The following is a 24,961-nucleotide window of genomic DNA, read 5'->3' on the forward strand; positions in this document are numbered from 1 at the left end:
AAACGCAGCAGTGTGTCCACTGTTCCTAAACACAAATGATGGCGTGTTAAATTTTACACAAAGAGTATGACTCGCCTGTATGAGCTCCGTACGCTACCAAAAGAGGGCGCCCTTTTACCTAGCAACGACGTCCCATGGGCGGTACATTTCGCTAGTACGACGCGCACCGCTCCTTGTGTGTGACGCGCGTACACCAGGGGATTTGTTCTATGTACACGCAGTGGCCGCGCACCCCCAACTGTACTTCCTTTGCCGGTGAGGGGGCTCTTGTGAACGGAGCGGATACGCACACTCCACTTGTAACATTGGGCTAGCTAGCTATTGCCATTAATAATTACATTAATTTAATTGAGCTCTATGGCTATTGCTCAATCAGGTATAAATCGGGTTGAAAGATAGTAAGTAAAGTGGACTAAACCCCCTGTGAAATTAATCTTTCTGGCAAGCTACCATTTTGAAGTAATCAACGAAAGAAGGCCTTTCGCACCGTAGGAAAATTTAAATGAGTAGTTCGTTTTGTTATTCGGCGCAGCGCGCGCGCGCGGTTGCTATAATTCGTCGGATCAGTGCGCGACATTGCGTATAGCTGCAATTCAAAACAATTCAAAACATGATTCAGCAACTTTTGATTGGAATTGAGATCCTAGAATGCTGTTTTTCTCGGAATATACAGCTGAAGCTGAGCTGAAACTTCATCAGGTTAGTTGTTCAGTATCCTTCATTAGATTTTGAACACTTTTGTGTGAATAGTCAGAATCTTTTGGTCTGGGAACCGGACTACCACTGGGCCTGCGGCGTGCGTCCTGCACGCGTGATTGACAGGTGAACGATCTGCGCGAGGGCATTGTTCAGTTGGACCATGGAGATAGCTCCATGGTTGGACCAAGTTGCCAAGAAGGCTCCAGAAAATGTCGTAACTTACGCAGCAGCTGGGCAACTGACACTGGCAGCAGGTTCTAATTTTGTTATTAAGAGGGTAAGTGTATTTTTAAAGCATAAATGAACTGGGTGTGAAGTCGCAATGTGGAAATCACTTTCATTTGTTTCAAAATTTCGCCGAGTCAGTTTCCAAGATGGTGGCTGTGTGGCCTATGTTTACGGAGGCAGTCCAGTAAACTGGCCACATTTATGGGGCTAGGCTAGATCATGAATTTGTATGAGGTATAATCTTCTGGCATGGTGTTATGCATATGCAAAAACCATGCAAATGACCGTGGATGCGATCTTGCTTGTATTATAAGATTTAAAGAATACCTGGGAAAGAATCAAGTGTGCATGTAAGCAGAGAGTATGTTAGCAGATAAAGGCACATGACCTTTAATAACTGTAGTGAGACGTCTTTTACGAGGCACCGTACAATTGGCACAAGGCCCAGAAAAATGTATACAAACGCGCACTAAGTGCCGTGAACGCGCGAATATCAGCCCTTTTCTGCCTGCACACCGAAGTGTGAGTATCGTGTGCATTTGTGCTTGAAAACCAACATTTTTGTTTCAAATGAGCAAAATTTGTATTTTCTTTACATTCTCATGTCACAATGCATGTTCTCTGCTACCGCTGGGATAGGTGTTAGTTTATTTCATGTTGACAAAAGGATTGATTTTGGGGTGAATTAGTCTTCGTTATCTCAAAGCTTTAAATCGCCGTGTGTCACATGTTGATTTATTGCAATACGACTGTTTCATGTCAGGTGCAATTTGGAGGCCTAGTTCACTACACAGCCGTACACTGGCCAGGCGTTCGGGGAACCTGATTGAAATATTATAACCAATAATATTAGGAACCTGGGAATCTTAAGTACCGGGGCAACTTTAGAAATGCAAACGAGCTGGAAGTTGAATCCAAGTTCTATGATTTTCGTAACACTTGTTTTGTGAGTTAGATTGAGATTCAGATCCAGAACTATTGTAATTGTCTGTAACATGTTCATGAGACCAAACATAATTTGACTCCTCCTCGTGTTTTGATTTTGTCTTGGTTGTCCTTGGCGTTCTTAAATCTAATCATTTGAGCGGACCTCCTTAACGGCGTACCGCTACATAACCAAGATTAATAAAAGCGAATAAGCAATTTGCTTATTCCAAATAAATCGTACCAGAGTGTTCTAGGAAATTGTCCTTTATAGCATACCTACTCACCAAACTTCTTAGCACAAAAGATCCAGGTATTGCATTTCTCCAATGCTGCCATCTTGCTTGTAGTCAGGTGGTATATGGTCGGAATCGTGACCGACTGGTCCAAATGATCCAAAGCACCAAACTTGGCAGATAGATTCTTATAAGATATTAAGAATGGGGTTGACACCTGAAAATCTTTGGGAAGGGTGCCAATTGCCTTAGTCGTGAATAGTCTCCGTGTAATATATTTAATCACATATAGTGGTATGTTTTATTTGGTTTTTTTTGGTAAGAAAGTATATTTTGGGATTCTACTTAAATATCCTTGCTTCGATAACATTTTTCAAAAGCATAATAAGTGAATGGATAATTACAAGGATATGTAAAAGATAAAAAGTGGCTTTTTACCCGCCGTAAATTGCGCTCATTTACCCCTAGATGTCATCAACTATTGATGAGCTAAAAATTCACAAAGTTACTTATTGGCACAGTTTATACTTCTATAAAACTATGTGGAAAATCGTGTGAACAATGATAACTTCATGATATTTAGCCCAGAAAGGGAGGGGGGAGGGGGACGTGTCCGTAAATTGGGCAAACTTTAGGCCCCGGTTGCCTGACGAGCGGGTCTTGACTGAAACCTTGCAAAGTTGTTTACATTACTATCAGGGTAAGTTAGTAACATTTTGACAAAATATGATACAATGGAGACATTATGATTCAATTATTACTCAGTGACAAAACATGTTTTATTTCAATTTTGATGAAGTCTGCTTTTACTAACTGCCATCGTGTTCTTTTATAGCCTCACATGTCCCACTATTTTTATTTTCACCCTTAGTAAGTACCCTCTCATGTGCTATTTTCTTTACCACAGATAACACATCATCATTTAACATTTCCATTTGACGAGGCATGCTTTACCACTTTGAAAAGCACAAAATACTTAAAATAAAAAAACATAAGGCTTATAGGCAAACCAAAAAAACAGTGCAGATGACAATTCATCAGCTGATGCTAAAAGCAATGTATCCTTGGCTGTGAAATCTGCTCATCAACTATAAGTTATTGTGTAATTACCACAATCATCGACCCATGCATGTACCATTAAAACGTTAGATAATTTTTCGGATAAGAAAATCGTGAAAAACTTAAAACCTTTTACTGTAAAATTATTCTAGTATATGCATATCAGTGGAAATAAATCTGGATTTATGGCACATGTAAACAACAATTCCATCACAAAGGTGTTCTTTATCATTGACCATTTAAAAAGCCAAAGATATATTATTATCGACTCCTGGTCGTTGGTGGACGCTTCCATTTGTTCCGCAGGAATTATTTAAAGTTTAACTTAACAGTTCAGTGTTTTGTTTAATAATATCAATTGTCATCAACGTTCACTGCATTTTTACGGCATAGTTTTATTAATGTCTTAGATTCGGGTTGTAGTTAAGACATGGCTTATCCAAATTCCCAATAAACCTTTTCTATTCTACGTATGTCTCAATCGTGTGCGATAAAATGGATAATCATGAAACTACATACACATATGTGTTACTTCAACAGTTGATGAAAAAAGTTAAACCAATCTTAAAACCAGAAGCATCGTAACTGTAAATGCTAAATGATACTCAAACATGACTGATCAATCTTTATCGTAAATATAAATGCATATAAATGAAATTCAAATCAAACAAATGCAAGACATTTCCCTACGTTTATGACGTAAAAGGTATAACGTTAATTATTTGGGATATAATCCCATTAATGCATTTAATGTGGTCGAACTAATAGCTAAATTAATACCAAACACACTTTATTTCCATTAACTCCAACGTACAACTGAACTACGATATACACTATTTCCAAACATATTTCAAGTGTGTGGCAGCAGAACAAAGTATAATTTTATTTTTCTTTTGAAGCTGCAGACTTTTCCTTTAGCCATAAATCTCTCAATGATATCATAGTAAAATACATATGGGAAAAAAGTAAGGATACAAAACGACGCATCTGCCATATTTTGGCCAACACATAAACCTGACCATCATATGCTTTATCAACAATTTCAACACAAAAATATCGTTTTTCTCAATGTATCCATTTATCAACATATACGTTTTACTACCGTGACAGTTTAAGATAAAACAATTCTTACATCTAGAAACATTGTAACATATTTCATGTGTGTGGCAGCTAAGCGTAGCATAACTTTTTGGAGCTGTACACTATTCCTAAAGCTCAGTAGGATAAATGTGAGAAAAAAGGAATGATTAAAAATGACGCATCTGTCATATTCTGACCGACACATAAACTTGAACATCAGAATTACCACACCAATAATTGGTACCGCCACAATTTCAACACACAAAAATATCGTTTTTCTCAATGTATGTTTCCCCAACATTTCATATCAATTTATCGACATATATGTTTTACTACCGTGACAGTTTAAGATAAAACAATTCTTACATCTAGAAACATCGTAACATATTTCAAGTGTGTGGCAGCTAAGCATATAGCATAACCTTTTGAAGCTGTACACTATTCTTTAGGCCATAAATTTCTCAATATCAGAGTACATGTATGATACATGTGGAAAAAATAATATTCAAAATGACGCATATGTCATATTTAAGACCAACACATCAACTTGAACTTAATAATTATCACACCAATAATTGGTACCGCCACAATTTCAACACAAAAATATATCGTATCACTCGGCTATTACTTGAACTTTAGGTGTCTAAACTAATAAAGATAGATACTTTTTTTCAAAACTAAATGTAATACACCTCTTACTAAATATTGCCTTCCACTAGAAACTCTTGTTGTAGCATGAGTTTATCTTATCAAATGCATACAAAATACTTTCAAGGGTGCTTATCCACACAAGAAATTGTAAAGCTCTGTACATGTATGCAATATATGGATGGTATTTAAATAATTGTACAAGTATTTGATGACCTTGCTAAGCATGAGAAAATGAGTTGTTATTGTAATTTTACCCTAATTATTTGTACTTAACAAAATGTACTAAATAAATTGCTGTCAATACAAAACACTTTGCGCTCCAATTTTTTTAATTTGAATTTCTAAATCGAGCACAGTATATTTACCGACACCTTAATCCTGCCTCTTGTCTATGTATAACCATAAACAAAAACAAAAACGAAACCACAAACAACCATCTATAAGTTCACGGGCGACTCTTTCAACAACTCAACTGTTACTTGGCTACGAACAGGCACAAAACGGACTCAGGCATAGGAGTCTTCAAAAAACTTTTGACAATGTCAATATTTATTTCAAAACATTATCAACTTCCTACGTTAACCTACAAAATACGTATATTACAAAATGTAGACGGGAAAATATTAAATTAGTGTTTTCGACGTCAGTGCAGTGCTGCAGTGTCTCCTGATAACTCGATTACCTCCGACTTATTTATCGAATATACGCGTACATGCTATGTCAGATGAAAACAAAATTGTACATGTACAAAAATTCAACATACTAGAAATAAAGTGCACAAAATGCGCACGAATTAACATCAAGGCCCTTCGAGCCACTTGTTCATTTATTGTCGTAAACGAATGAAGCTTCTTGCTTCAGCTTTGTATCATGTCTAAAACAACCTGTTAACGATTATGTATTGGACAGGGTTCAGCACTTCTCCACACTTCTCCAAAACGTCTGCTGTGCTGAAATCACTGTATTCCTGTATCAGATGAAAACAAAATTGTCCACTTGTCTTTGTGGTCCTCTGTGGGTACCGTGTTTTTCTGAAGTCACAATTCAGATGAACTAGTTCATGTGTTACTTCAGACCAGAAATACTTCGTCAACCTCCTTCCTAATCTGCTCTTCGTCTTTCTGCATGTCTTCTGGAAGAGCTTATTCAAAATTTTGCCGCGCATTGAACATCAGAAAAGGAAAGACTGTCATGTCTGGTTGTTTCTTTGGTCGCAGGAATTTATAAAGTGTAGCCACTTTAACAATAATGGGATCCTTTCCTCCAACGTCAATGTTGTATCGTCTTGATTAGTTGACTGTCCCATCAAATAAACATAAACCTCCAGCCGTAAAGTAATTCCGGGCAAGTGGATGATATCAATAAAAAATTCGGATTTATGGCACGTGTGAACTTAATATTCTTTCATATTAAGTGTTCTTAATCTTCGACCTTTAAATAGTCAAATACAAAATAAAGAATCCTGACTGAAATAATATGGAACCAATGAAATGATTAAACAACACTTAAAACTCATTTTTTGTTGCTTTTACGTTGATACTTGAGTTAAAAAAAACCAGCATGTTTAAACTGAATTTTAATTAATTAAGTTCCATCCACACAAAGAAATTGAGTAAAGACAACATCATTTAAAATTGAGTTAATCATACATAAACTTTGGCTAATATTACTCAAAAACAGATTCATCTGCGCAAAAACGATTCACACAACAAATCTGTATATTCTTTAAGCATATGAAAACATTTAGAAAATCGTACAAGGGAATTGATGGCCCTGCTATAAGCAAAATATGTTTTCCTTCTTTTTACATCTTGTACTTTTAGTACTTTTATTACACGTATACAGACAATTTTTTAGTGCTCTTAATTAAGTCCTACATAAATTGCTACAACTACAGATAAATATACAAATCATTGCGCCCGATTGTTTTTGTCCATTTCTTTATCCAGTACAATGTTTAGCATTTCTTTATTCCTGCCTCTTGTATATGTACCCTTAAACAAATCCCCACTATATAAAGTTAACAAGCTCACGAGTATCTCTTTGAACAATTCAGCTGCTACTGGCTACGAACAGATAGACTCAAGATAGACTCAAGCATAGAAAACTTCGACACTTCAACATTTATTTAAAAATAGTGTCCGCTCCCTCTTCGTTGCTAACATAATTATCTCAGTGCCTATATATACACAGATCGGAAAAGACGACAATAGCTTTTTGGACGCCAGTACATCAAAAGCTGCAATGCCTCCTGGCTCAGGTATTTCTGACTAAGACTTACATCAAGGTACGCGTCCATAGTATGTCAGATGAAAGACAGATGGGTAAAAAAATATATCAAATTACTAAAAATGAAGCGAACAAGGTACGCACGAATTAACAGTTAGGCCCTTCCAGCTACTAATTGTTCGTTTATTGTCATAAAGAAAAAAAAACAGTTTCTTGCTTTAGCTTCGTATCATGTTGTCTTAAACAACCTGATACCGATTATTTCTTGTACAAGGTTCAGTAGTTCTCCACACTTCCTCAAAACGTCCGCTGTGCTGAAATCACTGTATTCCTGCCCACTTGTCTTTGAGTTCCTCTGAGGGTAGCGAGGTTTAGTGAAGTCGCAATTCAGATGAACTAGTTCAAGTGTTACTTCAAACACTCGGCCGGAAGTGACGTCCTTGTGTTGGCAAACTGCTCTTGCTAGAGATACTAGATCGTTACCGTCTATATCCGGACGTCCGTCCAGACTGTATTGAGCAGCTTTAAGAGCAGTTTCTGCGGCCTGATGTACCTGGAAGGCTATCCACTGAGTTAGGACTGGTTCATGTTGGCTCGTCTGCTTTGCAGCCTTTAGGTGTTCCTTGGCCTGACGGAACCACAGCCGTGCTTTTCGTGGTTCTGGGGTCTCTCTGGTAAAGGACGGTGGCACAAAGTTGCCATATGATCTGTTTGATCTGGCGCTGGACTGACTTCGGTAATACATCTCTTGATATCTTCTGGCTTCCTCTCTGTCCTTATTGACCTCTGATTCCCAGTTCGAATACTGATCAGAGCACCGCTGGTTGGACTCCTTACCCCTTTCATGCCTATCTATTTCCTGTTTGAGGAATTGGAATGCCTGACTGGCACGTTCCTGCTGGCCTGGATTCTTATCGGGATGCCACTTGCGATAGAGACGGTACAATACTCTCTTGCATTCCTCCGGCGGCATTTCAAATACTTCGTCAACCTCCTTCCTGATCTGCTCTTCGTCTTTCTGCATGTCTTCTGGAAGAGCTTGTTCAAAATGCGCTGCAGGTGGGACATCAGATGTAGTTTCCCCGGTGAAAGGAACGACTGTCATGTCTGGTTGTTTCTTTGGTCGCAGGAATTTATAAAGTCTGGTCACATTAACAACGATGGGATCCTTTCCTGCAATATCGATTTTGTATCGTCTCGATAAGTTGACTGTCTCATCACTCTTGTCAATCTGCTCAAGAATTTTTGCATAGATTTTCTCAGTAGCACCGTCCACCGGTGTTTCTGATGGTTCCCAATCACCAATTCCCAAAGCAAGGTTGTCGCTGTCATCATACGGCAACTGGTCTGCTTCGTCAATGTCTCTTTCATAACCTACTATTTCATCTACGAGGAAACGGTTGTAGGGATCTTGATCAAGGAGGTGATGAATATCTCTCGGTATTAGAGTACCTGGTCTGTGCTCGTCCGGTTGGATAGCTCTTGTTGTGATATCGTACTCGGGGATGTCAGACTGGGAAAGAATTAGATTCATCTCGTCCAGACTCTGACAGTCCAACACACGTGTGTAGATACCTAAATGAAAATCATCCAACAGATGTTCTAGGAGTGCATTGCAACTGTTTGCAATTTGTCTGGAAGTGAGACACTTTTGTTGAGATGGCGAAGAGTGCTCTAGGTATATTGTACTTGTCGATTTGTCGAAGTGCGCTTTACGAGAGTACTTCTGTTCTGCAATCTTGTGTCCATTCTTGTCGTATAAGCCAAGTTTCAATTCTGCTTTGCAGACAAACTTGTCAAATTCCTGGAGTTGTGTTATGCGCTCTTTGATGTCAGCACTCAGTTGTTTGTTTTCGAGCTGGTGTTGTTTAAGTCTCAACAACACGTGAGTCATTTCTTCTGAATTCACCTTACGCTTGATGCCTTCCAGATACTCACAATGCTGTCCAGCGAAGCAGTCTATATTGGTGTCTAACGGCTTCTCATTCATCTCATCCCCAAGATTTTTAGGTCGGAGAGACTTTGGAAGAAGTTGAATGAGACGTACTTCGTCCTTGACCTCAAATCCGCACTGCTTTAAGGGAAAGATGAATTCTTTGTCTGTGGATGCAAGGTTGTAATGCCCCATTTGAATAGGGTCAGCATAATACAAATTAGTTGACATCCTCAAGAAGTACGCTGAATTAGGTAAATACAGCTCGGAAACAGAAAACGTGGATTGACCGCCCGCATTGTGCAACAGAAGGAGCATTTCTCTAACAACACCCTCGGCTGTCTTCTGTTCGTTTGGGCCTAGACGTTCATCACCACATTCCCCTTTCATTGACGCCAACACTCCTGCCAGCTGGTCCAAGGAACATGACTCCTGGGTTCCAAGCAGTATAAGGACAGTATCAAACTGTGCCAATTCTCGTGGTGCTTTGTACAAGTACGGGCGCAAAGAGGGCTCAAGATCTTTGTCCATTTCAAACACCAACTGATCCGCTCTCACCAATACACGTCCTTCTTCCACAAGACATACTGGAGTGCACTTCAACCGACGTTTAATGTCCTCACCATGCTCAGCCATGTTTAGATCTTTCAAGTATCCCAGAATCTTGCCCATGACTTCTTTCAACGTCTCTCTCTGTCCTGCTGGCAGAATGTCTTCCTTGTGAATCGCATTCCATTTCTCCATCTGTCCACAAATGTTTTGTGTATGCAAAATAACTTTGTCAGCAATTGGAGACGTTTCAATATCAAGACAGCTATGAACAGTTACACCGTTTCCTATGATGTAATTTGTCGGTACGGCCTCTCGTGGTAATACCATACACACTGTCCAAATAAGTATCAAATTGGTCTCAGGCATCGATCCTTTGTATGCAATGAATACAGGCGCTTGGTTGTTATTGCCTGTTGAAGAGCAGGCAGGGTGGATTTGAAGCAGTTCAGGCTTGATTACGACGGATGGAACGAACTTGATTGTAGCGATTGTCTTTAGGAAGTCTGGATCATGGAGTTGTCTGTTCACGTCAAGTTCCTTTATCAGAATACGACAGATGACACACAGTTTCTGTTTTTCCTTGTCTTTAACTTCTCCAGCCCTCTTTTCTACGTCGCGTGCAAACTGAAGGAAGTCGGCTTGAGTTACTCTTGAATGAAAACCAATCTTCTCCAGCAAATGTTTCAAGTTTCCCATGGATTCAGGCAACAACTTGATTGGGTCGATCACAGCGTTGAAGACACGATTGGCACCGTCGTAGAAGAAGCCTGCATGTCGCAGCATACCTGTTTCATCTGGAATGAACGGCATGTGAGAGAGCTGCTTCAGAATTTCCTTTCCTTTCTGTTCATGAGCCTCATGTATGACGTTGTTTATGATGAATTTGAAATGCTCCAATCTAGCATTTTGGCTAAGCACTTGGAAACTGGGAAGTATGTACGTGAGGTACATGTCAGCTTGTGTAATTGGAGTTATTCCAAGCTGTTTGTAGATCCGACCCAAGCTACGATTGGGCTCAAGAATAACACAGCTCATGTTGTCCATCCAGGTCTTGGCTTCAACCATCAACATTCCGTTGCCTTCTGCTGTGTGGTAATGATCGTGGTGAAGGTCAGTGTTCTTCTCTTCTTTAAGAAGTCTGAAAACCGGGAGTCTTTTGACAGTTCTGATGCTGTCCCGTGATAGATTTTCATCCTCCTGAAAATACTGAAGAAGGGTGGTGCTCTCTGCGAGTGTTAGATCACCAATAACCCCACCTGTCTCAAACACATAATTGATAACACTTGTGACAGCCTGCCGTGATTTTGGCAAAGCCAAGTGCTTTTCCAGGAATTTGTCTAGTCCTGGTGGAGCGTGTGACACTAGTGCTAACTTATCAGTTGTATACGTTGGTTTGAGCTCGCACATGGCTAATGTTGCGATTTCTGGGAGACCAAGTTTACGCAAAGCACAGACTGTCTGCATCCCAAGTCCACCTCCACTGTATTGCAGGAGTAACACTGTTTTGGACAAAGAAGGGGGCACCAAATTCCCGGACGTAGTTGGAAGTATTGGCCAGTGGTTGATGGATTCCAGCGAGCGCCCCTTCAATGTCTCACTGCAGATAAATGCCCAGAGGTGTCCAAGCCACGTCTTAGAGGGATGGCCTTTTCTGTCTGGCGTCCATTCCACGTGTTGTGTGCAACCCTGCCACTTCTCGGGCAGATACTTCCCAAGATATTTAGCCAGCTCAGTGATGGTAAATTGTTTAAACACTCCACTGCTATAAGCTGCCATGGAATTGCCTTTCCTCTCGAACCAAGCAATGCAAGATGAAACAAGCCCGCTGTGAAGGAATATATCCTTCAGACAGGGTAGCAGCCTAGAGTGGTCTGTCACATATGAACCATCACATGTTGAAAACTCACGCAGCATGCCATCAGATGTTAGACGGATGGGTAAGCCATTCAACTCAGCTGGATTTCTGATACCTTCAAGGCAGTACTCAAACACAGTACGTAGAGTCTTGATGTTCTTGAATTCGGTTGTCTCCAGAGGAGCAGGGAGGGCCTGTGCCACTTGGTGAGATCCAGAAGAAAGATGCTGAACTACTGACTTTGGATTAACAAACTTTGCTTCAACACCACAAGCTTGAAACGCCAAACACACGTCAGGGGAGCTGGCCAGTAGGTTAAAGTTGACCCTCAGTAAAAAAGAACGTATTAACTCCTGTGCTGTATCATCTCTCACTAAGTTCACACCTGCTTCGGGCGATGCGGCATTGAAGTTATCCGTGAAAGCAAGACTGCCATCACTGTTTGGATGATGCCAGGTGGTTGTGACAGCATCTTTGGTTTGATGTACAACAGGTAAAACCTTCAAGTTTTCCTTACCGATGTACTGGAGTGTCGCTTTTGCTAGGAGTTCCCACTCTCCATGGTACATCTTTAAATGCTTTGGAAAAAGGTCATCATACCGCGAAAGGTGCCGTTTCAAAGACTTGACATCAGCTTCCCCAAGTATTATTCGTCCTGCATGCTCGATTAATTCAGCATAGGCTGGCGCAAGCACATGTTTCACTAGTATTTGGTTCCATCTATGGATGAGACCTCTCTCGTCAGAAGTATCTGATTTCGCATAATCGTCGCTTTTTGAAAGATTCTTTCTTGCCGAATCCAACTCAAACGTCCCATTCACATGCACTGGTAATCCGGTGTGAATCGGCAACGGGAGAAAGCAGTAAGCCTTGTGCAGCTGACTTGGTGCCATCTTCGTTCTGCTATCCTTGAGGAGAGCTGCTACTCCAGCTCGTGGAAGAGGCCTCTTTATGCTAAAAGCTATTGGCACCGACTGATAGTCAGACTCCAAACCTTCAAATCCCAGCCTCTGAGAAATGAGCCATGTTTGTTCAGCGCCAAGCGAGTCACTTGTCACGAGGGTGTACACATGGGACATGGGCTCAATTGTCTCACAGGGGTTATCTGTGAAAAGCTTTAGGTGCTCTGCCAGCTTTGAATGTCGATCGTCGTCTTGTTCTGATAGCTTTGCAATGATGCTGTACTCTGTTGTCAAGTTGTTGGTGTGTTCATCAATACACGAAACACTGATCGATTTGATGTTGTTAAGGAAAAGAAGAGCTTCCTTGGACACTTTTTTGAAGTCACCCAGTAATTCCTCTACTCTCATTGGATAGTAAGTCTCTCCGGAAAGATCTGATGGTTGTTTTCTGAGTGGGAATCGAAAAACTGTTCCCCCCTTTCCATTGAAGTCAGGTATGTCTTCCAGATATCCTCTCATCATGTCAGGGAAATTCTTCCTGAATCCATCGTCTGCTATTAATTGTATCCCAGGTGACGTTTTCCGCGTCACTGGAGAGAACATCAAAATCGGATCAAACACACAAAGGGTGTCACTGTTGCTAAGGAAACTCGGGCAATCTGTCAGGTGGTAAACTGCATTGAAACCGATTCCAAATTTCCAAGTTGTAGTAATGTCGTCTCTCTTTCCTCCAACGCCTACCTTTTGAATGCCTTTGATGTCTGCTTCTGTGAATGGCTTGTCATTATACACACAGAGCGATGGAAGTTCTCCTACGGCAGCCCAGGAATCACATATGACCTTCTTTGCTTCATGATGGCGTGGATCGTAAACAAAGTGTATCTCTGTTGATCCTGCATCATCGGCATTTTGGAGAAGCTCTTTGAATACATCAGAGACGTTTGGATATGCCCCCAATATGTTTTTCAGACGATCCGTTAATTCTTCACTCTGGCCAAAATCTATTGCAAACCCATGCAACGGTGAGCAGCTACTGATGTACTTCTGCCTTTGTGTGATGATACCCAAAACCTTGGCATCGCGGGATGTTATATCTGGATGTGTGTACTTCTCTTCGGCACGACTTTCCTCCCATTCCATATCGTTATATGTAAGCTCTCCGGGTGACCGCAAGACCCCACAGTTATCGGAGACATAGATTAAGTCGGTTTGTAAGCTACTTTCCTGGCTACCTTCAGCGTGTTCTCCTTGATTTCCTGCCAACATTGAGACAACCTCTGACAACATCGACGTTGCAGTTTTCAGATCTGTTTGATTTAAAGGTTTATCGCCATTGGTGTTCTTCAAAAGCTGGAGAGCGTGAAGGAAGTCCTCCAGCTGAAAACGATCTCTTACACCGCAAATGCGTAACAGGTTGCTGAACTGAATGAGCTCATGGGAAACTTTGTACAAATATGGTCCGTTTTTGCCTTCGTAGAGAAAAGCAAGTTGCCTACATTCTCTGAATTGGCCATCACAGAAGACAAATCCCATCAAACAAAGCTGGTCAACAGCAGCACGGTGCTCTTCTTTGATAGTAACATCTCCATTTGGAGACTCTGCACAGATTGTTCTCTGGAGATATGCATATATGCTGCGAACCATAGCAAACGTTTGATGGGCCATGGGTGCTCGATCAATTAGAATAACAAGCTGTGCAATGACATCACCGACTGCAACTTGTTTTCCCGTGAAACCAAGAAAGGTTTTGACCTTGTTACTCACTGCCTCAGACCCCAACCTGCTCTCGTCCAAGAGTGGTCGAACGGAACCAAGAAGGTTCTTGTGTTCTGGTGTATGAAGCATGTCTGCTTGCATAAACTCCTGGTCAGACTGAAACCAATCGATAGGATAGCCTGGAGGCTTCTTCAGGACTGGAAGGAAAACTGCTTGTCGGATTTGTTTCCTTTGATCGGGTGTTGGCTCGTCAGACCAGAGTTTTCTATCTATCAGCTTGAGCAGAGTTACGCACCTCTGGTCAACATTATCACCCTCTGACAAGGATTGTGCTCTCTCGCAGATATCTTCCCAAGATAAGTCACATGAAGCCATCCCTAACTGGGATAAAGACAGAAGACGTTCTTGTTTACGATACAGCTCCCCATGTGGAAACCGACAGTCAGTTTTGCTATACAGTATACCAACTGGTGATTCGGGATCCACCAAATCCTGAGGTCTTGCCAAGTCTTCACCTTCTGGGGAAGTAGGTATACACTCTGTAGCCTTCAGTAATTTATCATAATCTTCCAGTTTTCTTTCACCAAGACGAAGGTCCAGCGTGTAAAGAACAATCCTGTTTCTGTGGTTAGACTCGATGTCTTGAGGGTTATTCTCCAACATCGGAAAGAATACCTCAGACAAGAAACGCTGGATGTTGAAGGTGTTGCAATCGAAAGCCTCTTGAGCGCCTGCTTGCTTGATGCTCTCAACTACATCTCTTTCCAGTTCCACACATCGTTTCGGGTCCTGATGCTTGTTTAGCACGGTTTTAATGCTTCCTCTCAGTTCTTCGGGATCTGTCAGACCCCAGTCAGTGAAGAAGCATTGATGCACTGAAACCCACTTACTTTGGTCAAAGAATACTTCTGGCGCATCGACACTGCTTCCTATGTTCTTGTAGTAGGCATTAACGAAAGGATGAAAGTCACTTTCAGACTCACTCCATCTGGGCCACAGACACTGGAAGTTGCGAGCATCAACAGCACCTTGTTCTTGCAACATTTGAAGATCTTTCAGTAGATTCATAAAAGCACGCCAGAGGACTGATTCCATGAAGCAGATATTCCAACGGGTCTCAAATTCTCCCGTGTCAGATGAGGGTTTGCTCCACAGCTGGCGGCGGTTAGGTTGAAGAAGGAAGTTGCCATTGACATGAAAGCGTAACCCTGTGGAGACATCAAGAGGGAGATAGCTAAAGGCCTTGCCCTGGGTGGTTTCAGGGGTCAACCCTCTTTCACCAGATACTAGTTGTGCAGCAACCCCACCACATGGCATTACTCTAGATTTGATGCCCTCCACGGTGAGGGCGAGATCGAGAGGTTTTCCTGTTGCCATACAGGAGCTGATGATGAAGTGAAATGTTTTTTTCTTTGGTTTCTTTTTGGCAGCTTCGCCTGATATGCACGTTTCCTGATCTATCTTCACAATCATAGTCGACTCTGGAACTGGCAAACCATGGCCTGGGACTTTCAGACGTTTTGCTGTTGCTTTCAGGACACCACGTTGATTTTTGAAGTCATCAGATGGACCTGTAATTGACCGTGGCAGCTGTCTGACTTGTGAAACCGTGACAGACATTACTGGTGTCATGTTCCTGATATTTTCAGACTCAAGCTGCTCCACAGTAACCTTAACCACGTTCTGGGTAAAGAGAAGCAGAGTAGATGCCGACTTCTGCAAAGCCTCTAACAGTGTTTCAATACTCTTCTTGGAATCAAAGACAGAATCTGAGATTAGATTTGGCTGTTGGCCATCAGCTTCCGCTATTGTCCGCAGTGGTAACCTGAAAAGTGTATGCCCGAAGTGTGCAGCCTCTGGCAGCTTACAACCAAAGATGCCATTGTATGGTTGGAACTGGTTCGGGTAACTCTCAAGCGTCCGTCTGTGGTTGTCATTTGTCAGATCAAGTTTGATACCTGGCTGTGCTGGCTTGACACGGGATCCAAGATGGGTTGTTCTGGGATCACAAATAAGCACATACGGTCCGCTGACGACACTTGGAACATCTGTCAAGTGATAAACTGATGTGAATCCCAATCCGAACCTCCCAACTTTGTCCAGCTGATCTTTCTTGCTCTGGGCCGCTATATTACAGATATTTGTAATATCATCTTTTGAGAAAACGCCATCATTGTAAGCCCAAAGAGCAGGTCCATGACACGTTTTCATTCCTTCACCCAGAAGGTTGTGGGCTGTGTGCTTGTTGTCTCGCCAGTCTAGAAGGAATTTGACTTCAGTAGCTCCAGCATCGTCAGCGTTTTGAATCAACTCGTTAAAGATGCCAGGCCCTTCCTTGTACATATCAAGATTTCTCTTGATTGCATTCACTGTCGTCTCGTGTGGACCAGAAACCTCGTATCCATATTCTACTCCTTCAACAGGTGCTATCACGTGACTCAGTGGTTGCAATTCCAATTTCTGCGCAATCCAGTTGGATATTTTCTCATGAATTATTGGCCTATCGAAGTCTTGGGAACCTTCAAATATCTGCCTTGCAAGTCTTTCCTCATCAACATACAGGCACTGAGATGGGCATGCCATATTTAGCTTTCTTTCTCGTCCTCTCTGCATTCTACATGGAACAAGTATCCCCGACATCTTGTTGTCAAATGTTTCTTGGCTGACCATGTGTCTTAGGATGTTGCAGACAAGATCTAAATCTGTCTCGTAATCCTCTTGACTTGAAACCGAGTTGGCTTTATGCTTTTCACTAACAATTTGCAGCACTTCGCATAGAGCGCTGTCTTGGAAGGTCTCCTGGACACCCATGCTGTTCAGGAAACCGCTGTACTGGAGATAATCCTGAGGCACAAGGCGTAGATAAGGGGTCAAAGTAACACCAAGTGTGCCGTTGCTTAGGGCCATCTTGTCTGGAGTGGTGAAACCAAAGCCATGCCAAACCCATGGTTGTGGAGCACTCATGTGCTCATTAAAAAGGTGTCTCAATTGTACATTCTCTGCTCTTGTGAAGAAGGAATATATCTCGGACACTGTGTGAGAAACAATATGCACATTATCACGAACATTCTGGTAGTTGTTTGCAACATTCTTCAGATGACGCACTACCCGTTCGACGTGTTGGTAGTTGCTGGGATCAAGACACTTTGTCCATCCAAAGGCATTCTGTAGTTCATCTTTGACGTCAAGTAACCCGACAAGTGGGAGCACAGAGCCTTGAAGCAGAGCAGAATCAATGAGCCCTACTTGTCTGGGTGAGTAGAGTGTATGGGAGTTTCCAATCCAACCAGCCTTGTTGGCGTAGTCAACAGGCGGTAAAGCTTCACACGGAACCCAAGACAGATCTTCAAGAAACTTATAAAGTGCCTTTGAAATCCTGTTGCTCGTGACCTGCGCACGTAAGATACCTGGATAGTGGTTGATATGTTGTAAAAGGACTGATCCCCTTTCAACATCAAACTGGGAAACCTCCTTTGCACACTTCAAAACATCATCTGGTGTCACGTGTGCTTCTGTTTTGAGTCCGACCCGTTTCAAGTTGTTAAGCAGTTTGCCTTCAGAATACTGTCTCACTGGAAACTCGCTGCTGCCTCTAAACATCACTTGAAGGGTTTGAGAGGGCGCGAACAGTTCCTTTGGACTTGCTCTGCGTCCAGAAATTGGAATAAACTTGAGGTCTGTCACCAAATGGTCAAATTGTGGTCGCTCCAAGACCCACCTCATGATTGACAGCGAATCGGCGTCACCGTAGAACCCTTCCTGTACTGCAGGGAAGACGTTTCTTCGTAGAAACTCATCAACTAGTTGCTTTTCAACCCCAAGTCGTAACAGTAGGTTATCAGATTCGCTAGATTTCAGAATAAGACATCGAAGTCTAACAGCTCTCACTGGTAACCCAAAATAGTTATCAGGAATTGCTGTTGCACATGTCTTAGCTGAGACATATTCCCCATCACTTCCAAGAAAGAAAGGGAGAGACTTCAAGATGTCAATTTGTCGGGTCGTTGAGTGCTGGAGTTTTGCGAGGAGAGCTCGTAGTTCGTCTTTTGTGCTCGCAGCCAATCTTTGAACCTGTGCATTGAGGTTATTGCGGCCGCATGCCTCTATGATGGTCATGACTCCTTCAGGTGTTGGAGCACTAACAAATCTGTTGACATGTGGGTGATCACTTATATAAGACGGTAGATCCCGTATAACAACGGCCCCGACCGACTCAAGAAATGAGCAGATGTTATCTGATAAGCGTACAGGATAACGCCCATAAGAGCCCCCCGCCTGTACCTGGCAAATTGGCTTATTATGTTGTAGTCTTGCAATGCGATCGTGTGTTACCGGGATGAGGGGAATACCTTTGAATGCCTCAAGGTCTGTTTTCGCCAACCATCTCCAAAACTCCACCAACCACTCCTTTGTCGGTTGTTGGCTGCATCCCGGGGTCCATGGCACGGTGTCATCTGTTCCTTCTCTCCACGTACTTGGAAGCATCTCTCTCAATAGAGGTGCAACATCATTAACGCCAAGATGTTTCAGTTGTGTGTTCGCCTCTATCGTGGGATATGTCAGGAGTGAAGAAGGTAAATCACTCGCAGCAAATCTTGATGCCCCATTTGGGATCAGGGAACTTGGATTCTCTGTGGATGCAATGTATACTTTTTGCGCATTGTTACTAAAAGTAGCAAAATCGCCACTCTGCAAGGGAAGTAGGCACAGGTTGTTCAGATCACAAACTGTGTCAATGGTCACATATTCAAGAAGCTTACACTTCTCGTCACGTGACAGGAACTGGAGTGGATCCCCTCTGATCCTGTTTCTCACGAGTGCAGGTGTAACCGTGTTGTAACTCACACTTGCCCATTGAAGAGACTCAAGAATGTGGTTTGGAGGCTGTGCAACTGGACAACCTTTAATTCTCAGCACTTTTGAAACCAAGGCGTGTCCGTCGGGGTCAACATACAGGTCCGTTGGCTTCATCCAGGAGCCGCCATCATGTTCTGTGTAGAAGATGGGCTCGTTCGCTACCAGCTGCAAGAATTTCTTGACCCCAGCTGACCAATTTGCCTGTATGTGCCCAATTGAAGGCCATGCTTTGTACACATCTAACGGCTTTGTTGGATCAGATTGATCTTTACTCTTCTTAACAGCAGCAAGGATAACCTTTGCATAGACTTCAGGAAAGACTTCCTGTGTGAGGAGCTCGTTCCAGAGTGCCTTATTGTCATGCTGGGACTCTTGATCTGGCCACTTGATACTGCGACGGTTATCTCCAAGACCAAAGTAGCCATGTACGTGGACTGGCAAGCCGGTCTTCTCGCTCTCCGGCAATGGTAGGAAGCAAAACACACGACCACTTTGCTGTTCGTCATCTAAACCTGCTGTAGAGCTAGTTCGGAAGGACATCCCCATCCATGGCAGCAGCTTCAGTTCATCATCTTTGCTCAGTTCCTGGAGACGTCCGGATGTACTCTTGTTCTTTAAGCTGTTAAAGGTGATGTATCTGCTTGTCGTTTGAGCTGTCTGTGATCCAGTTTGCTTCAGGATTCGTGCACAGCTCATGGTTTGAATGTCTTGCTTCGAGAGAATCTGGTTCAGGAATGTTGTTTTGTCCATACGAAGCTGATGACAATCGTCTGGGTGAATCTGTACCTTACAAATAAGTCTAGGATTCGCATCTTGATGATCTCTTTCATACACAGCTATGGATTCTACGTGCTTGAGAAACAACAGAGAGATCTCTGCATCTCTCTGGAATGATGCAAAGAGGTCATGCACACGCGCATGATCAGTGAAAACCGACTTACTGATCAGTGATTCGCTGGTTCGCAATGGAAAGCGAAAAATAGTACCCTCTAATTTACCATTCTCAAAGTTGTTTTGATTACAGTGAAACAAGTCAATCAGGTAAGGTGAAAACTGGTCTGGAAATTTAGCCAGAAGATCGGCTGTCATATTCCACTTCTTACCACGTCTGCCTTTGTATCTTGTGTTGGTGTGAGGGTCATGGCTGAAGTGCTTCTCTAGTGGGTCCAAAAAACCGATTTTGTTTCCACTGATGATGCAGGGAATGTCTGTGAGGAGAAAGTATTAAAAGCCAGATAGATTCTTCTACAATAACATTGCTACAGAAAGACAGTGATGACAACGAAGTTGTATGAAGGGCGGTCAAAAAACCAAAAAACCCAGAACTGCATACTTCCACTGCCTTGTGACTCAAAGCACCTGTACAAATTAATGTAGAATCCTATTAGAAGAATTATGATAACAAAATATCCCAATTCAGTCCAGTAGTACTGTTTGCTGCAGAGCTCTAGAACTCTAGAGAGGCTCTAGAACAAAAACTACTGTTTCATTTTTTCTTTTAAAAAGATTCCCCATGCATTGGTACATGTGGTTTGAGTGTTGGAGTAGTGGAAATTATGCTGTTCATTTTTTTTTAAACCACCCTGTGTAGGAGTGTAGATACATATAGAGCTCACCTGTAAGATGGTAGACGGATATGAAGCCCAGGCCAAACCTCCCAACCTTGGAAAGGTCTTTCAGCTTCCCACTCTGCTCAGGGTGCTGGATGTTGTACCAGTCTTGCTTCTGAAAGGTTGCATCATTGTAGGCATACAGAGCAGGTCCTTGGAAGTCCTTCAATGTCTCAGACCACAACCGATGGCTCGGATGTTGCGACTTGTCGTAAAGGAAAATCACATTCTTTGCTTCTGCATCATCTGCATTCTGCACAAGCTCCTGAAATTGACAGACATCTCTATTCAATAGAAACACTTAAACTTGCATAAAGGCCAAATTCGTGAATAAAGAAAATAAAAAGCAAACAAATATATTATGTTCAAATTAGTGTTTTTTTATATTCAAAAATGAAAACACTTTTTAAAATGTATGGTCTTTTTACACTGTATCCAGATAAATATTCCTACCTTCAAGATCTGTCCACCTTCCGGGTATTTGTCCAGAACCCTCTTAAGGTAGATGTGTAGTGGTGGCAACTTCTGCCCAAAATCGCCATCGTCTGCAAAATGAAATATAAGACTGAGGGATTATTGACATAACCAACATGGAGGGGATAAAGGGGATTTTTTTTAATTCCTTTTTTTTTTTATTTCAGAACCCATATCTCATCATCATGATCATCATCATCATCATTATTATCATTATCATCATAATCATCACATTTTGTACCCAGAAGTAGTTCAGTGAGCTACAGTGACAACAATAGTCTTGACAATTGACAGAAACATTATAATATTTGCTACTGCCATTTTTATGGAAGCTTTTGGGGGGCTTCACCATTTTTTTTTTTGGGGGGGGGAGGAGGACTAAAGCCCCCCCCCCCCAGCACCGCGTAGAACCGTGCCTGTTTTCACTACCACCGACAGTGCATTTTATTAAAGATGCGACATGGAGCCAACTGTTGTACGTACATTTTAAAAATCTACGCGGTTGAAACTGCAACTCAACATGTAAAACTTCTTTATATGATAATAATAATAATTTGGGAGGCTAATCATCCTTACTCGCAACTGTTATGCTGAATTGCAAAGGACGCGGCTGCAACGTGGTCGGGCCGCGGCTGGCACGTAAAGGCGCCTATGGTTGCCGGCCACATTGACCCCATTATGATCACGGAGCACAGCCTGAGATCAAAAGTATTTAATTTTTTCCGGAGGGAGGAAAACCGGAGGGCCCAGAGAAAAACCCTCGTGGCACAGGAGAGAACCAACGCACAACTCTACTCACATGTGATCCACAGCCAGGATTCGAACCGTGGTCACCCTAGTGAGAGGCGAGCGCTTTACGCACAAGCCACCCATGCCACCCCATGCAGTTCAATTATTAAAGAGGCCCACATATGTCAAGAACTGCCATTCTATGAAAGGTCTAGTTGTATCAACTTTGCTTTACTGCCTGGTCACGATATTTACCAGCTCCTTTTTAGTTTTTTTGGCACCACCATGAAATAAACCTTCAGAATGCACTTCTGTAATTACAAAAAAAACACCTTTTTTCTACCTTTTTACTTTATTGCATTTCACCTCAAAATATTCAAATTTTAATTTTTTTTTCAAATTTGGAGAATCGATCAAATATTCAAATATCCAAATCTTCGGCGCAGCCCCACCATCACTACTGTAAGCCATCGTTGCTCCAAGTTGCGTATGTTGTCCCTTTGCAATGCCTCTTGAGCCCCGTTCACCTGTACACATCCAACAATGGAAGCATTAATGCTACAGCATAACCAAAAGATGTCATTTAATTTATAGAAGACAGGTCAGCTAAAATTAGTCCTAATGTAAGGAATATCAGCTGAAGCAAATTACGATTGAACCACAATCCAATCTCCCCCCCCCCCATTCATGCAGATTTTTCGTTCTATACAATTCAAAAGTGGATCCATTGCTCCACCTTAAGTATGTCGAATGTGCAAGTGTCCATGTCGGCTCGAGTGCATATTGGGAGTGCACTCTCTATTTTTTTTTCTTTTTTTAAATATATGGTTCCGTCAAGCTGACCCTCAGGAGCCTTCAGGTCAAGTTGTATCAACTTTGCTTCATTGCCTGGCATATTTAACAGCTGCTTTTAAGTTTTTTTGCAACACCTTGAACATACACTTCTGTAATAAAACAGCACGTCTTTTTTATTCTCACTGCACATTCAACTTTGGGAAAATATTCAACTTTGGGAAAATGTGCAAACCTTTTGCACAGCCCTACCATCGCTACTGTAAGCCGTCGTTGCTGTGCTCCATTCTCCAAGTTGCGTATGCTGTCCCTCTGCAATGCCGCTTGAGCCCTCTTCATCTGTAAAAACGAAAGTAAATGTAAATATCCGACAATGCAAACATTATGTTTCCACTATCACAGAAAGTGCATTTCTTCAGATGCATAATGGAGCCAACTGATGCAGGTAAATTTTTTCAAATCTACCCCGTAACCCTCACAAAATGATCCATGCTGTTCAAGTGTTATAGAGACCCACGAAGAAGAACTGCCATTCTACAAAAGGTCAAGTTGTATCAACTTTGCTTTATTGCCTGGCATATTTACCAGCTGCTTTTTAGGTTTTTTGCATCACCTTGATATCAACTTTTAGAATGCATAACTGTAATTTAAAAGAATTTTTAATTTTAAACTGCTTTTCTCCACCTTCTTTATTTCACTGCATTTCACCTCCAAATATTCAAATTTGGGAAAAATATTCGAAAATTCGATAATGGATCATATATTTGAATATTTGAATCTTCCGCACAGCCCTACCATCGCTACTGTAAGCCGTTGCTGCTGTGCTCCTTTCTCCAAGTTGCGGATGGTGTCCCTCTGCAAGGCCGCTTGAGCCCTCTTCATCTGTGAAAAAGAGAGTAAATATCCAACAATGGAAACATGTATGTTAAGACAGAATTCTTTAAAAAAAAAGAAGAGGTACTTGAATTGCACTTTTATTGTACATAATTGCTGCAATAGGCTACCTTTCTGCTGGTCTTTTTCCAATTCGTCAAAGAATTCACAGGCCTGTTCGTAGTCACTTTCCTGTATAGTCACCTGAATAGCCAAGTCACACTTATCTTCAGATGTCAGTTTACCCGTGATGAAAATCTCCGTCAGTTTCTTGGCGAGTTCTCCAGTGGTGTACATGCTCCAAAGCTCGTCCAGACCCTCCCGACTCTCCATGCCAAAAGTGAATGTCACAGATCCACATTGTACATCCTGAAGATTTGCACTAAACCTTTCGAGAATTTCGAAGTATTTGTCCTCGACGTATTGCACGCCATAGTTTTGTAATAAGCTGAGCATGAAAGCTTCAAAAGCCTTGGTCATGACTTCGTCCATTTCATTTTTCCTTGTCACTGTTGTTGTTACTTTCAGAAGACGTCGTTCTGGTAAAACAAAAAAGTATGGTATGTTTTTAATATGCCAATATGCCTATTACATATTCAGCTAGGCGGCATGGTCATTTGAAAACACTGACGCCTAATTATAGTCCAACCAAACAGGCTTTTTGCATGTATGTAGAAGTATTAATCTGATCTCTTAGCAACTACAAATGCGACTGGCTACACGCCTGGTTAAAATTTGGTCCGATTGGGGGGGGGGGGGGGGGGGCTGTTGCTTCATTTATTTTGGAACAGGCAGTTTTTTGCCTTTCCCTAAATCATGAGTTGAGGCAGAGGGGGGATGTGAACAAGACATATTGCATCAGCTTCAAGCGTGCCTCTATGTCACCCTATTCCTGTGACACTGCCTTTGTGGCCAATCAGTTTCTAACTGTATTTGGCGTAGCAGGAACAAGGTGAACAATCTTAACAAAAGCCTAACAATTACTTACCCAATACCTTTTGTGCCAGATATTTCCATCCCGTTTCCGTCAAAGCATTGCTCAAAATGTGTCTTGCTTCCTCATCGTTATTCTGCCTCTTTAGCCAGGCACCTAACATCGCCCGGCAGCTCACTCGGTTGTCTTTGAGATTAGCTTGGAACGCTTCAATATTTTCCTTTGAAAAACCTAAAACGTAAGCCAGCTTTTCCCAGTCGTCGGAAATCTTTCTCGACAACCTCTGGAGGAAAGATTCGCTGAATTCCGGTTTTCCTGTACATGCATACAAAGGGGAATTTAACACAGCTTCAACCACCAACATGTTTGTCTCTGTAGGCTTTTGTTTATCAAACGTGCCCTTTTGTTTTTCAATTACTGATAAATTAAGGCCTACCTGTTCGTCGTTGTCTGGAGCCCTTTTGACGTTTTCTCTGCGTTTTTTCATTCCGTCCTGGATTAAAAAAATGAAGCGTTTTAAACCCTTGTTTGGCAATTTTTTAATCTATAAATGAAATAGGACTATTATGCATTTTGATCCATACCAGCACAAAACCCCGAGCTACATTAGAAGTAACCTCAATGCCTA

At 41.9% G+C, this 24,961-nt stretch overlaps 1 protein-coding gene across 1 annotated transcript; it reads right to left on the reverse strand.

The window, feature by feature from the left end:
- Positions 1–7,285: 7,285 nt before the first annotated feature.
- Positions 7,286–22,251, reverse strand: LOC119732637 (sacsin-like). Its single transcript, XM_038206259.1, has 4 exons — positions 22,187–22,251; positions 20,985–21,076; positions 20,538–20,796; positions 7,286–20,129 (listed from the first exon to the last, which is right to left on the reverse strand). The coding sequence occupies exons 1-4, from the start codon at positions 22,203–22,205 to the stop codon at positions 7,336–7,338; spliced, it is 13,164 nt and encodes a 4,387-aa protein (XP_038062187.1). The 5' UTR covers positions 22,206–22,251; the 3' UTR covers positions 7,286–7,335.
- Between the last annotated feature and the right edge of the window lie 2,710 nt (positions 22,252–24,961).

This window comes from Patiria miniata, unplaced genomic scaffold, assembly GCF_015706575.1.
Source record: "Patiria miniata isolate m_02_andy unplaced genomic scaffold, ASM1570657v1 HiC_scaffold_24, whole genome shotgun sequence".
Lineage (NCBI taxonomy): Eukaryota > Metazoa > Echinodermata > Asteroidea > Valvatida > Asterinidae > Patiria > Patiria miniata.